This window comes from Genypterus blacodes, unplaced genomic scaffold (genome assembly GCF_046128005.1).
Source record: "Genypterus blacodes isolate CSIRO-AG114 ecotype Tasmania unplaced genomic scaffold, CSIRO-AGI_Gbla_v1 ptg000021l_1, whole genome shotgun sequence".
In the NCBI taxonomy this organism is placed as follows: domain Eukaryota; kingdom Metazoa; phylum Chordata; class Actinopteri; order Ophidiiformes; family Ophidiidae; genus Genypterus; species Genypterus blacodes.
This window is the reverse complement of record NW_027466834.1, coordinates 9,982,671-9,997,761: the sequence shown is the minus strand read 5'-3', so window position 1 is coordinate 9,997,761 and position 15,091 is coordinate 9,982,671. Positions and strand designations below refer to the sequence as shown.

Here is a 15,091-nt window from a genome sequence, read left to right as displayed (position 1 = left end):
CACTGGGGTCACACTGGGGAAAATGAATCCAACAACAATTGCATCGATTTGATTTTCTGAAGACAATCCTGCTAGACGTCATTATAGATCCCACTCATCTTCTTGTGTTCCATAATAGAGACATAGAAAAGTCTCGAAATGTTTAGAATGACTTTGTCTTAAGTCACTATTACCTTTATTTTGTGTAGCTTTCAGATTTTAGCCACAGCTTTTCCTCCTCCTCCTCTGTTGACAAGACCATCTGAAGAGAGGCCCTGATGTTCACATGTCATGCTCACCTGTCTTAACTTAAAGTTATGCATGAATGTTTAAAGTTATGCATACATATTTTTGACAGCAATCTTACTCCATGTAAAACAGTAGAGGCGTGTCCTATAACATAAATCAGACTGTGACTGTGATTCTCTTTACTAAACAATGCATTAGTCCGCCTATTATGGCTACAATGACCATTAAATCGTTCCATAACATGTAAGAGAACCTGCTGCATGTCACTCTAAACGTACTCTCTGCCCCTTTTGTAATATATTCCCTCTCTCATACATTATGTGCTGTGTAATACTATGCTTGTGGAAGATGATCCACACGATACTGAAATATGTGCATCCTTCAGAAAGTCAAGGGATTTGAAAAACAATCCGACCATCCATCATAAACGCAACAGTCCGATGAGTTAAGGAAGAAAAATCAAGCAAAGTTTCCCACCCTCACACTTCTATAATCTCTTCAAAATCTCTTCAATAGATCCTCTGCTATATACAGTATACATCTAATCGTTACACACATAGGCCCATCGGAGCCCAGCAATTATCTTGAACAGTACTACACCATAGTCCAGTGACCAAATATTCTGACTGATCTCTTCATCAAGACAAAAATAAGCAAAAAAGTTTCAAATGTTTCCCTATACAGTACAATACAGTAGACATCGTTCAAGTAAAAGAACCATTTTTAAGAATACTAACAGACCTGAGTCAAATCAGAAGTGAAATCATTCCTATGGTGAATATTTTGAACACAAAGTCCTTTGTTTCTGTTCCAAGTGGGATTTGAACCCCTCTCTTTGAGCATCAGTGCCAATCACAGCAGGTAAACCGCCAACAATGCTACAAGGCAAAGTGTATGTAAAGAGGATTTCAATCTTTTTAGTTTTGACTCAAGTCTGCGCTTCACGTTAGCAGACAAAAATGTCCTCATAAGATGACTGACAGGAATATGGTGATCAAGTTTTGTTTTGTTGCTTAATCCGATGGAGAAAGCGAAATAAAGTACAGGAATGGTGTTTCACTTTATAACCACACACATCTAAGGCGCCAGTGTCTCTGCTTTGAAAGGTGTTTTTTCTTTTAAATACAGTAAGGTGAGTGAAAGAGAAGCACTCACTACATCTTTTTGTACAGTAAATCCATTGAGATTAATCAATACACAAAAGTAAAAGGACAGCACACAAATATCCAAAAACTCAAATAGAAGACGGTTAAAGACAAGTTTTTTTTGTCCTTTTTCTCAACTTTTGAACTCTTGAACACTTTTGAAACACATAGTAACCAGCTGTAGAAGGTATACATAGGAATTTTGTATTCATCAAAAAAAAAGCACAGTTTTCAGTCAGTGCAGCTTTCCTGGCCTTACAGGGGGGGAGGGGGAGGGGCCAGTCCAAGATGGTCTACTCCAGTTCAAAGGAGTCATAGACTGCTGGCCAAGGCTGGTGCACTTCCATACTGATGTGCCACTGTCTGCTGTAGAATGATTGCTGGGGCAAAGAGCTGCTTGAAGAGCTCGCCCCGGGTTACACTGTAGTCTTTTGCACCTGTCTGTACTGTACAAATCTGTGCCGTCTGCACTGCTCTCCTTTACGGTGCAGTGTGAGGGGTGGGGGGCCTCCTGCTTTAAACTGATGGTGGCTGGTGGTCACCACATGAGAGGCAGTCTACATACAGCTTATAAGTGGGAAAGGGAGTAGAGAGAGTACGGACAGGGAGGGAAAGAGAGGACGGTCAGTTATGGCTGAACGTTTGCGTCGGTGAGGAGAATGAAGGAACGCTTTGACCAGGCAGGGGGAGCATTATTGAGCATAGGCTGGGGGGGATGAGGAAGGCTTTGAGCTGAAGAAGAAACAATGGGCTGAAAGAGAGACAGACAGGCTTGACTACAGTCACAGCCAGGTCCAGGGGAAGGAGCGGAGAAGAAGGTGCATGTGAGTTTAGACTGAATCAAAGTGAAGAAAGGCCAGGTCAACGTTATGTCATAAAGCTCAGAAGAGTTTTTAAGTGAATAGAAGCAGGAGATGGAGGAATCCCTCTGCCCATCCCAAAGGACACCTGGAAGAAAAGAAAGAAAAGTGAAACCCCATGCATTGATCATCAGTGTAATGTTTCAGTGAGAATGTTCTATGTCTTCTGAAACCGTATGTTTTACATTACTCAGTCCGCTGTTTCCGCTCAGTGTCACAGGCAGACTTCAGCAGATGGTTTCAAGATGGCATGAGTTCTGCGGGGAAAGCAGGGAAACAATGATGAAAGGTAAACAGATGAACCCTCGTTATGTATAGCACTAAAGCTGTGGTATGGTCAGTCTCTGTCTCACCGGTGTGTCGTTCCACTGTCTCGGCAGGTCTTCAGGCTCAGGAGGGTAGGACATCCAGGACGGGCTACGATATGACGAGGGCGGCGACATGACAAAGTAGTCAGAGTAACCCGGGCGATTGGCTGATATGGCGTAGACCGCTGTTATTGGGTTTCCTGAGAAAATGGAGGATATCTTAGTAAAAACATAACCAACCATACTTACTCATGTCACCAAACCACACACACACACACACACACATACCTGAGTAGTTGGTAATGGACTGGTCAACGGTGACGGCAGGGAAAGGGGTCCTGGACAGCGGCAGGTAGGGGACACCGTTGTGCTGTGGGCCCTGCAGGTCTGAGGCCTCTGACACTCGAGGCTTCAGGCTCACATCCGGGATTGAGCTGTTGGTGAAAAAGAGGAGGATGTATTGTAGAACTGACTGAGTCTTTACTTTGGCAGATGCTTAATTATTTTTTGTTGTTTTACATTAAAAGTTTAACAATATTTAACATTCTGGCAAAATACTGCAAACTCAACCCCAACGTCAATCATTGAATTAATATTATTGAATATTAACTCAATGTTGTATATTCCATTTTTTTCTTGAATGTTGTTAAATGTTTAACCCTTGCTTGTTTGTTTCTAAGAAAACTAAAATAGAGATATGGTTAAAATAAAAACCTCATTGTGTTCCTAAATATCTAATCAATGACTGTGAAACAACTGTATTACATTTCAGAACATTTTAGCTGGATTCAAGTTTTCAGTCCTAGGGAGTGTTCTCATTTTTTTCACTAGATGGCGAACAAGCATCTCTCTGTAACGCAAAGCTGCTGAACAGTCAGTCACCCTCTGCAGTGCTTAAGTGCCCAGCAACACATAGGAGGCAGCAACAGCATTTAAATGAAGGAGCTGCTCTGTTCAAACGATGCAGGCTAACATATGGGCCCTGCCCATACTAATAAGGTGGATGAGGGCAGCCAGTGATGCCGATGAAGATTCGGGACATTTTTTGTTCTATATTCTCCTGTGCCTTTCCCTGTAATGATTAATATTCAGAGCACATAGTGATCATATCCAGCATCGCTTTGTGATTGGGTGAGGAGTCTTCCAAGACTGCCTATAAATCCCACATGTGAACAAGTGAAAGATTGCAATGAATATAGGCCACATGCTTAATTCAAGTCAGCTCTGAACACGATGCAGTGCCAACTGCTGAGTAATGTACCAGAGAGTCAAATCATATTTGAAGTTGTATTTTCAAATCTCTTCAAAGGAGAGGGAAGAATGAATAGAAGGAGGAAGGGAGTTTCATCATTTTGGTGCAGCGATTGAGACAGCCCTGTCCCCACAGCACTCAGTCAGGGTCTATGACCAGACAGGAGCCGTTGGTCAGAAAATCCCAGGTCTCTGAAAGTATGGTGCTGGGACATGAGTGCAGAGTCCAGTTATATGCCCTACTGGTGTGTGTGTGTGTGTGTGTGTGTGGTTTTGTGTGCGTGTATTGTACCGTCGCACTGAGGTCACAGGCGGCAGTCCTGGCCTTGAGGGGATCAGAGGGGGTGGAGACCCGATGCCCATATCAGGAAGCTGAGTGAACCTAAAACCCTGCAGAAGCCATAGAGGCACAATTATAACAGAGCTTGCACACGGTAAATAAGAGATGACTACAGGAAGAATGAAAACCTCAGTGCAAATGAAAAATAGATTCTACATTAACTAACTAGCAACAAAAGTAAGACATCAATCTGAAAATGAAACAAAGATTAATATTTACATCATAGACAAAGACAGAGATTCAATTCATGATCTTGGTCTAACTGACTAGAATATAAGCTGAGAGTATATTGGGCCGCATTAATGGAATTGTAGCAAAAAGGACAGATCCAGGTCCAAATGGTTTTGATGCATTTTTAATAGTCACAGAAACGTTTTTATTTATTATTTCAGTTTCTCTTTCGTTCAGTTTTTTTTATAGCGCACATATAGTAGTTACTTTTTTGGCCTTGGTGGAGGTATAAGCTCCCATGTGCATCAAGATGGTTTCTAGACTTGTTTTCTAGTAAATGTTCCATGACTTACATTTCTACCTCCACTGTATTTGTGCACAATAAGTAAAGCAAAGTTTCTAACTACTTTTTTATTGTAAACTAAACTTCTACCCAAACTTAAGTGTGGAGCAATTTTAAATAAAGTTATGGCTCTGAGCACAAGGTGAGGGAGCCATTCCAGCAGATGGCTGGGCTTGCCACGCAGCCTCAGCAGCATTGGGCTCACACACCATCAATAAAGTCAGGCTCGCGTGCAGCTCTGTCAGGGAGGAATTCACTGTGGCATGGGCAAACTGCAGTACACCTGCGGATAGAGGGACAGCAAAGTGTCTGATGCGGGCATTATCGTGAGGACGGGGGAGGAAGGCAGCCAAGGCAGTCAAGCAGGGAGAAGCACACAGCTGAAGCACAGGGCCTTTCTTGGAAGTGTGGCGCAGGGTAGGGCTGAACTCGGGAGCTCAACATCGACCCAATTTGACCCTGCCAGCGGGAATGAGAGGCAGAAGCCAGTGCAGGAGGGGGGTGCACGCTTCAGTGGAGGAAGTGTGAGCAATGCGACAACAGGATGTCTGGATTGAGTGGGAACAGGTGATGGGGTCCTTTGGTAATGTCACCTGGTAGTACATGCCAGAGGACCCCAAAGGGTCAAGTTCTTGATTCAGGGGGTCTAAGATGTCCTCCTCAGCCCATCCAACCTGTTATAATGTGATAAAGAAGAAACACCTGCATGTCCTTTGTGTTCCAAGACAGAGATCCTCGAACACATCCTGAGCTGTTTCAAGTCCATAGCAGGGACAATCAGGAAGGGGATCAGCAACAACAGATACAAAAGAGACAAGACGATCATGCTACAGGCAAGACTATCGAGTTTGTCAAGGATTTAGAGCAGCTGAAGAGAAGACTCAAAACTGCTCAGTTGCTTTTCATGGTACGAGACAGTTCACCTGGAGAGGCTGCTGAAAATTCCACCACATTACATCCAGTTCTTATTGACCAGATCATGTTAGCCTCTGATGCTTATTATCTTATTGGAGCTGACTGTGCCTTTGGAAGAGAAGATGGAGGACAGGCACGAGAGAAAGAGGGAGAATTGACAGAAGTTGGAGGAGAATTGCTGCAGGAATGGCCGGAGGACCAGGTGCATGCAAGTGGAGGTGGGCAGTACTGAGTTTCCAAGCCATTTCCACAGCAAGGACCATGGCACTATGGACATTGCGGCATCAAGCAAGAGAAGAGCCATCAATTACTAGTTGAGTATCTGTTGCCAGACCTGAAACACCCAGTGAGTCCAGGATACTACACTGATGATTTGTCCAAGTCTGTGCATAGGAAGATGTATGAAAAACTCTGGATAGCACTTTATTATTGGATAAAGCTATTTGTGTTTTTCTCAATGGTGGAAGTAACGTTGGTATTAATTCTAGACTAGACATTAAAAATTCTAACAAAGTAACTACAAAGAAAGAATGGAGTTGGAGGGAGTTGAAGGATCCACATTACTCACCGGTTTGGGCAAGCTGCATTGATGCATGTCCTCATAGCATGTACTTCTCTGCCTGCCTCCATAGGGATGGTTCATGGTCCCTGGGGCGCTGGTCACCCCATCAGCGTAGTGGCTAGTGTGAGACGGGTTGTAGGCGCTGTGGGCATGATGGTGGTGATGGTGGTGGCTGCTGAAGAGAGTGCAAAATGTCACAATAAAACACAACATACAGAGTTACCCATTATAGCTTCTGCATGTGGTTTTCTGCTGCTCCTTGAAATATGCAATCCAATATCTGTAGAAAATATCAGATGCCTGGAGAAAAAATACACAATCCTTTAACAATCTATATTTACTTAGTTGGAGGAGAGGGAGGGTCATGGTCCGGAGGTGCTAGACTGAAGGCGTTGCCTAGCAACATATGCATTTGCGTGCGGACTTCATCAATGGACGGCTGAGAACTGAGTGTGGAGGAGTCGGAGCCGCGGTGAGCCTTCACCCCCAAGCTACCGTTTGCGGTGCCAGTTGAGCCACCGCCATAACCCAGAGAGCTCATCAACCGGTCCACGTTGGTCTCCTCAAATGGTTCTGGTTCACCCTGTGGAGCATAAACACATATGTTGAATGTACCTTGTACTTAACACACCAAAATAGGTTTCTCAAAGGTGATTGCGGTGCCACCATCTGTGCTCAAGAAATTGCTGCATCCAAGGCTGCTAATCACTAATCAAGCCTCCCATCTGAATCCATGAACAGCCTATAATCATATGCAGAGTCATTGACATTCAACTAGGTGGCACGGTCACTGCTGATGCTGTGCAGGTGAGAAGCAGCATGAAGAGACTGCACTCCCACTCCTCATTTCTCTTCCTTCTAGATTTCCCTTTTCTGTTTATCTGTTTTCTTCCCTCTGTTTTTCTCAATGAATGTCTCAATAATCTTATGTGACTTCCCCCTCTCCCTCTGTCTTTTTCTTTGTCCATTTGCCGCAACTTGATCAAGTTCTGGGTATTCTTCTTCTTCTCATTTGACCTCTGCCTTTACTTACATCATAGCCATTGTTTCGGATGCCCCGTCTGGATCTCTCTCTCAGCAACAGAAGGTCCATCTCTGTCTCCACTGGGCTGGGGGTGCTCAGGGACTGTCTGCTCCAATATGCTGGTTCCCTCGGATGGGAGTACCTGATGGGCAGATGTAGGGAAAACATTGTCACCAACATTGTTCTGAGGACAGCTGCAACCCTTCTCTAGTTAATGTGACTGGAAAAGTTCAGAATAGAGACTACTTTGAGTCAACTGGTAGTTATGAATCAGAGTGGAGTTCCCCAAGGGTCCACAATTATGTAGACAACACATTTACATAGTAGCGTTAAAACGTGACCACAGTTCTACGATCCGATATTGTGTAACAGCCTATATTAAGGCATACGCTACTGTGACACATCCAGATTGTTTTCAATCAGTGCAGTACATACTGGACACCCACACTGCAGCAGCACACAATCCATCCCTCACTCATAACAGGGGTATTACCTACCACATTCAAGCCCCGCTGCTCAAAAACCCTGCAGCAGGAAGAAGACCAAGATGTCATATTGAAGGTGTGCCTATTGCCATAACTGATGTAGTGTGTTTGTTCATTTCTGAAAGTCGGATTTGGACAATAAAAGCAGCCTGCATTATTGATGTAATGCTGCCACTTGGTGGACAAATTGAAAACATTTTTAAGATAAGAAAGTGACAGGTACTATTTGGCAATATTCCAATACTCTCTCAGAGAAGCCATAGAGTCTTTTGATTTGGATCAGTTTAACTTCATGTGTGCAGGGAATTGAACTAGCTGCCACAACAACAAAGAAATTAAATAATGCTAAAAGGAAGATAAATGGGTTTATAGTCAATGAATGATCAATATCAATATAGAAAGTCTTTGGCTGCTTTCTACATGATCGGATATTTCCACATGTCAAAGATGACCTGTCAGTTAAACTATGTTTACCACTATTTTCCATTAAAGTTCCAGTTTCTGAATGGAGAACACTGTTCTTTGCCAAATGGCAAATACTAAAGCTTTCTTAAGATGAATATAAGATGAGTAAATCTATCAATGTTAAAGAGATGCAGTCATTTATCTTTGTGAGTATTAAATATTCATGCACTGACAAAGATACACTCCTCACTCCCGTCTTGCGTTGCTTAGCAACTACACTAAAACATCGGATCCCTGGCACATTTTTAATTACTATTTATCAATAGAAAATATGGAATATTAACACACTTTATCACTACAAAATCTTCAAGGTAAACAGTCATTATTCCACTTCCATGTCTACTTCCTCTCAGCACATCCTCACAGGCTTGTTGCGTAAATAATATATGAAGAAATAAATGAAGAATGGAATGATTTCATTATGTTCAATAATTAAATGTGATTCCACTTCAAAGTAAGTCGAGTGTTCTATTTATGGGATGTTCAAAGAAATCACAATCAGCACGTTGGGAGATTCTACCCCATTATCTCAAATATGTTTGGATACTTGAAATAAAGTGTCTATGTTGATTGATTTTTTATTGAACTCTTGATGTTTGGTAATAATTGAGGTGTTCTCAATCAAATCAAAATTAAATATAATAAAATAATAAAATAACTTTCATGCAAAAATGATGACATGTTTCAGTCCATTAATTTGGCATTGTTACGAAATCAATGTTTTATTGAGAGTAAGAGGGCACAAAGAATAGTCCAAACCTCTTATGACACCCTGCAAAGGAGGCCCTCTTCTCCTCTGCCGTCATTGGCTCCTTCAACCCATTGTCGAGCCGATTGTGCCTGGTCTCACGATGGCTGTGGCCGTGGCTGCCCGTCTCAGACAGTGAGAACTCTCCATAACCTTTTCTTCTTGCCTTCTGACGCAGTTTGTTCCTGTAGTGCTCAATGTCGGACTTCTGCTTCAGCCCATTATGGTTTGCCTGAAATCAAAACAGGATGTACACAAGTCATGAATTCAAGTAATAAAAAGGTTTTTATATTTATGAGTGAAATATTTAAATAGTTAATTCATGTTTCCGCATTTTGTGTTGAAAGAGATCAGTGTGTTTTACCAAACTTACAAACATAGCCCAGTAATCACAGGGTTTCCCTTGCTGTTATGGTGACATTTTGATGTCAATGTCCATAGATCAAGTTATGAGTAAATGAAAACCTGAAAGCCCATGAAATAGGGATTTCATGGTGTTATGTCACTGACGGCCCATTGCCTTGGAAGTGCCTTCTGCTATGTGTTATCCCTTTTTGTCGTCTGTTTTCTGTGCTGCCTTGCAGGTTCCTGGGGGGGCGGCGTCCATTAAGGCAGCTGGGAGCACCTGGACAGTCTCCTGAGAGCATTTAAGATGTGGCTGTTCCATTTCATTCTCTCTCTCAACTCCATGCAGGCGCTATGATTTTGTTTGGTTGGCTTTTGCCTTGTTAGTTTAGGTTTTATATTATAAAACACTCTCCAGACGTCACTCCACACTCATCCACTCCAACCATGTCTCTCCCCGATTTTTTCTCGTGGCTCACGGGAAGGGTCATGACATGAGTAAAAATAAATCATCAACTTGGGTAAAGCTGTCTCCACTGCAAAGAGGTGGAGCAGGGGAGGGGAGGGAAAAAGGAGAATGGAGAGGAAAAAAGCAAAAGGCAACATGTTGGGTGGGAGGACATGGGGCAAAAAAGGAGGGAGCAAAAGAAGAGGAAGAGGAAAGATGTCATGGCAACAACACATTTAACAACAGTTAAATGTGTGTGCGCTTTTACCAGTGTGCGTGTGCAATTTCACTGGTGTATGAACGTGAGGTTTCTCATTTGTGTGTGTGAAAGGTGCGTTTATAGGTGCATGTGTGTGGTTTCACTACTCCCTGCGTGAATGTTACACGGATTTAGTCTGAAATCGCTCTTCATAGAAACCAGCTGTGTCTCCATAAAACCAAGTATTTGACTACTTTGCTTCACAGTGAAAGATCGTCCTTTTTACCTGCGATACCATTCTCTTCTCCAACATGCCATGGTTTGCGGCTTAGCTTGGACCCCTTCATACTTGCTTGCAAGTCTAGCTTAAATAGATGTTTCTTTATTTATATAGCCCTTAATTTACAACAAAAATTATCTCAAGGCAAATTTCAAATTACTTTCTATGTGTTCAATCTTCCAGAAACATGACACTGAAAACTAACCACTAAGCCATTACACTGAATCCACATGGCACCGACACCCTGCTACATGCATGTTGTTTGCATGATGCAAGGGTTTTGACGCACCTTGCTGAGTGTGATAAAGCCTCAGAGGTGTGAGTGTGTGTGAGTGTGTGTGAGTGTGTGTGTGTGTGTATGTGTGTGTGTGTGTGTGTGTGTGTGTGTGTGGGCTCACCTCCCCGTTGAGGACCACAGAGTCTTGACTGTGTGAAGAGGAAGAAGGGTAGGAATAGGTGGGCTGGGCTGTCATTGGCTTAATGGTGATGAGACGCAGAGAGCCTGAATGGTCTTCATAGGGGTCTGGAAAGAGGAAGAGGAGTAGGAAGACTTTTACGTTTGCAAGACTTAAAGCAGAGGCCATCTGTGGTCTCACAATCACAAGAATGAATATGATTTCAACAGATTTCACCTACATTGACAAGGAATTGAATAATTGAATAATACGCATAGCATGTCTAAATATTGATTAAGAAATTTACTTTGGGCCTCATCCAAATATTGACTTTGATGTGTTTCCTAATGACTTTGACTTCATACAATGGGATATGTGATATCACACACAATGTCTCAAAGGGCTTTACAGACCAACAATATCAGGAAAATTCCTGCTCCGGCTCAAGGCTCTCTAGGAAGACGAGGAAGACAGAAAACCTTAATGAATAAGTATAAATATAAGTTGCAATTAGGTTTGACGTGTTAGAATTTCTAGTCTCCATCTATCTTTATGTTGTGGATGCTGATTTTAAAGCAGTGTTCTTCCGCATTGAATTTTGTCTGTTTGGTACGGAACACAACAAAACACTTGTACTGTATATATTGGACTGGTGACATGGGCAGAATGGGGGTTGAGTCCACTGTGACTCACTGCCGGACTGACATCATATGGCAGCCTGCATTATTGTAAGACTAACAGTCTGCCATTATCCCAGCACCAAACCCACACTCATGTTGGACAGAAGCTCAGACTATGTGTTGCCTTTTCTGCTCTGCCTGTCAGTGAATGTTAGGACAGGTGGAAGTGCAGCCATGCAGGCTGTGAACCAGATTGGAAAACAAAACACTGCATGGACATAATGTGGAGTTGATGTTCACTGAACACAGTATTTTTGGTACTAACCATTGCATGTAACTATCTTTCTACAATAATAGACTTTCTGAAGGTCAGTTCATGAATATGGCATGTTTGTAAGTCGGGTCCTGTATCCCTGCAAATGCAAAATAGATAAAAATCTTTTTCATTTAAGTGCTTTTGCAGCTTTATTCCTCCCCTATTACAGTGTGTGTGTGTGTCCATCTCCCTTGCCTTTCTAAAAAACATTACTTTGGTTGATGTCTTGCTGTCTGTGAACAGCAGTTAAGGAAAGAACTCATTACTGCTCCTCTCCTCTGGGTATTCATCCATTGACTTGCGTAAACACTATGAATCAAACAAATCACTGCGAACACCAGTTTGCTAATGCAAAAGAGATGAAAAATGACAATGTCCCAGAATGTCAGTGAACAGAAGCATGTTATCAGAGATCACAGCTTCAGTATGTTTACGCAGCCAATTCTGAGGCTGCAGAGCTGAAAGGAGATGTGCTGGGAATGTGTCGAACAAATCATATTACATTCACTGACAGCACACACTGCAGATAAAAAATGTTTGGAATACTGATGTGTGTGTGCGTGTTTCTCCTTTGAGGAGACATTGAAGAATGTGTGTTGTGAATACTTGTCACACCACATCATGTCAGAGAACTGTTAATGTACATGGATATTTTTCATTTGTGTGTGTGTGTTTGTGTGCGTTTGTGTGTACAGGTGTCAGATGAGTTCAAGGTTTCTCTCGTTTACACTGTCATCCATCAAATTACCCATATCTTTCTTTTCTCTACTTAAGGTTATCTGCAAGAATGTGCCTCTCTGCATGTTTTGCAATCTCTGAGTCTGTGGTCTACAGGTCAACTCAACAGAAGACGGCCCTCGACCGGAAGACACCCCTGTCCCCCTCATCCCTTACTTTTAACCCTTTAACCTCTTCAATCTTTTCTCCTCCTCACCATTAGTACTCCTCTTGTGGAGCTCCTCCTTGCCGTTCTTGCTGCTGCCGCTTGTTGTTGTCCTGCGGGCCGAGGAGGTTTTGCTGGTATTCAGCTTCCCGGAGCCGTTACTCGACACCGAGCCCTCCTCCTCACTTGGCAACCGGCTGTGGTAACCATGGCAACAGAGAGGCAAGAGAGGGAGGGAAACGGGGTTTGTGAGATCAGCTTGTACCCAAACAGGTCATGATATTCATATTTAATACTGCCAACATGCTAAACATGAGATCATAATCATACGTCACAAGTTCAAATAATAACTAATAATCAACTAACTAACGTAAGTGATTTACAGGCTAAGGTGTGTGCGGTGTTGCCTGGTGATGAATGCACAATCAGACACACACACACACATACAGACATAGAGGACTTACACATGCACAAACATGTGAAAAGACATACACACATATACCTATAAAATACAGAAGAACTTAACTCACACATGCCAGGCATGAAAACATCATACAGCACAGACACACACACACACACACAGCCTCAAGCCATGTAAGCCATAACCTCTACACAGCATGACAGGCTGATCTACAGGTGGTGTGAGATCCACAGATCAGCATGATTGGACATCACAGGGCCACAGGCCAAACTAACACTTTGTCCGTGTGAACACACATGCATGTATGCTCACACACACACACACACACACACACTGCAGGAGAGCTCAATGAGCAGCGGTTGGCCTTGTATGGTTTGCTCCTACCATCAGTGTATGAATGGGTGTATGTGAGGACAATGTAAAGGAAAGTACTTTAGATAAATAAGTGTAAGCGCTGCATAAGTACAGTCCATAATCACACCCTGTTTCCTGCCCTAGTCCATATTTAGTTTACTCATTTACTCCATTCTTTTCCTTTGGCACATTTTCCCTCTGTTCTTACTCCAGTGATGGGACAAAGCCAATGATTGCATGAGCCAACTTTTGAAATTATGCTCGCATTAGAAAGTACATGTCACTGTTCAGTAGTTCTTAACCCGTCATCTGCTAAATCCCAATGTTCTACATGCAAATACACTTGTTTCTCTTCCTGCCTACCATGTAAACTCTGCACTTGTGATTCATGTCAAGCTGTTAGAGTCTGCACTGCTTACTGCTGGCTTCTCTCCGGCTTAACACAGAGACGCACAAACAAACACTGATGTCTGCTCCTCATGAAAAGCTGAGGAGTTTGTCACAGGCTTGTTCACCGACAAAGACAGATGCACAAACATGCCTCAGTTCTCTTCCACAAAGCCTCCAGCTAACAGCGATGCCTGGTCAGATATGGCTTCTTTGCAGGTTACAGCATGATTTGGTGCCATCCACAGAGTTAAGTTACTTGGATTGGATGTATCAGATTGTGAGGTACAAGAGACAGATCATCTTTAAAAATGTCCTTTGGGGAAGAATCCTTTTGCTCAAATAAGTGCAGAAGCCCAAGGAATGTTATTCAATTTCTTGCTAATTTCCCTTTGTGTCAGGCTCAGATGTCAGCTTACCATTTAATAATTGCTTTTCTTACAAACTGTGTTACTCTATTCTCCAAATTAAACATTATCCCTTAAGCTCATATCTTATACCCACTAAAACAAAGATCAATGAAAAGGAAATCTTTAAACAAAGTCATTGACTGTCTTACCCTCCTTTGTGTATGTCAGCAGAGGGAGGCCTCTTATTGGCTGTCCCATCCTGGTGGACCTTCTTGTCCAGTGACAGAGACAGTGGAGCGTCTCGCAAAGGCAGGCCCAGCACCAGAGTCTCCTTGGTAACTGGAGCGGTCTCCTCCCCAGGCCGGCCTATGTGCTTCTTGGCGTAGTCAAAACCCTGGACAGGCTGGGAACACACACACACACACACACACACGGTAGGGGTTAAGGGCCATATCTAACTTTTCCCAGAGTCACATTTCTGCTTGATACATGTTCAGACACACACGTTAAAACAAAGAGAAAAGGCACAGGCCATCTCTTACTGAAGCATGAATGCATTGGTTGGTGTGTGTGTGTTCGCCCGCACACAAATCCTCACCACTGAAGTGATTTGTAGTGACAGTTGTGTCAAAGACGTATGGAGAGTGAAAACATTAATTTTCCTGTGGCTTTATGGTATTCACAGGTTCAAGAGGAGGGGGTGTGTGTTTGTGTTGGAACCAGGAAAAGGGGCAGCAAGAGTGGGAGAAGAGAAATAATGATTGAAATGGGCTCTTCCAAATATGTCGTGCCAGCAATGTGCATTAGCCCTATAGATTATTGAGAGAGAACAGCGACAGCACACAGAATGCGTGCAGGGTGTCGGGGGTTTGGACCTGATGCATAGCGCACAATGCAGTTTACAGTTTAAAGCTGTGTCATTCAGTGGGTAATTGGCCGTTGCTGTCATGCATAGACGCAATATGGATTCTCCGAGATGACAGAGCTGAGGGGTGTTCTGTGTAACCTTCAAAACGGAAGTTGAAATTCTCTCTCTCTCTCCAAACTAGGGAAGTCAAAAGTATGAACTGACACACACACACACACACTGTCACGTCATAGTATTCTAGCTGTGGAAGTAGCAGCGCAAAGGTGAAAGGATGATGAAAAGAAAAGCCACAGATGAACGTACAGATGAGGAAAGGAACATTGCGGTCCGACTAAAAAATTCCGAATAAGTTGCCATCCAAGATTGCAGACAAAAGGCTC

The 15,091-nt window shown here is 42.9% G+C and overlaps 1 protein-coding gene across 1 annotated transcript in view; it reads right to left on the bottom strand.

Annotated features, from left to right (window-relative positions):
• Positions 1-211: 211 nt before the first annotated feature.
• kiaa1549la (KIAA1549-like a) overlaps positions 212-15,091 on the bottom strand; it is a 35,313-nt gene continuing 20,433 nt past the window's right edge. The window contains exons 13-24 of the mRNA XM_076142057.1: positions 14,053-14,246; positions 12,383-12,528; positions 10,516-10,640; positions 8,857-9,077; positions 7,157-7,289; positions 6,465-6,706; positions 6,130-6,298; positions 4,085-4,182; positions 2,830-2,975; positions 2,587-2,741; positions 2,419-2,490; positions 212-2,321 (exon numbers count right to left, since the gene is read on the bottom strand). Of these exons, the coding sequence (XP_075998172.1) occupies positions 2,461-2,490; positions 2,587-2,741; positions 2,830-2,975; positions 4,085-4,182; positions 6,130-6,298; positions 6,465-6,706; positions 7,157-7,289; positions 8,857-9,077; positions 10,516-10,640; positions 12,383-12,528; positions 14,053-14,246 (1,659 nt within the window). The 3' untranslated portion in view covers positions 212-2,321; positions 2,419-2,460. The remainder of the gene's footprint in view (positions 2,322-2,418; positions 2,491-2,586; positions 2,742-2,829; positions 2,976-4,084; positions 4,183-6,129; positions 6,299-6,464; positions 6,707-7,156; positions 7,290-8,856; positions 9,078-10,515; positions 10,641-12,382; positions 12,529-14,052; positions 14,247-15,091) is intronic.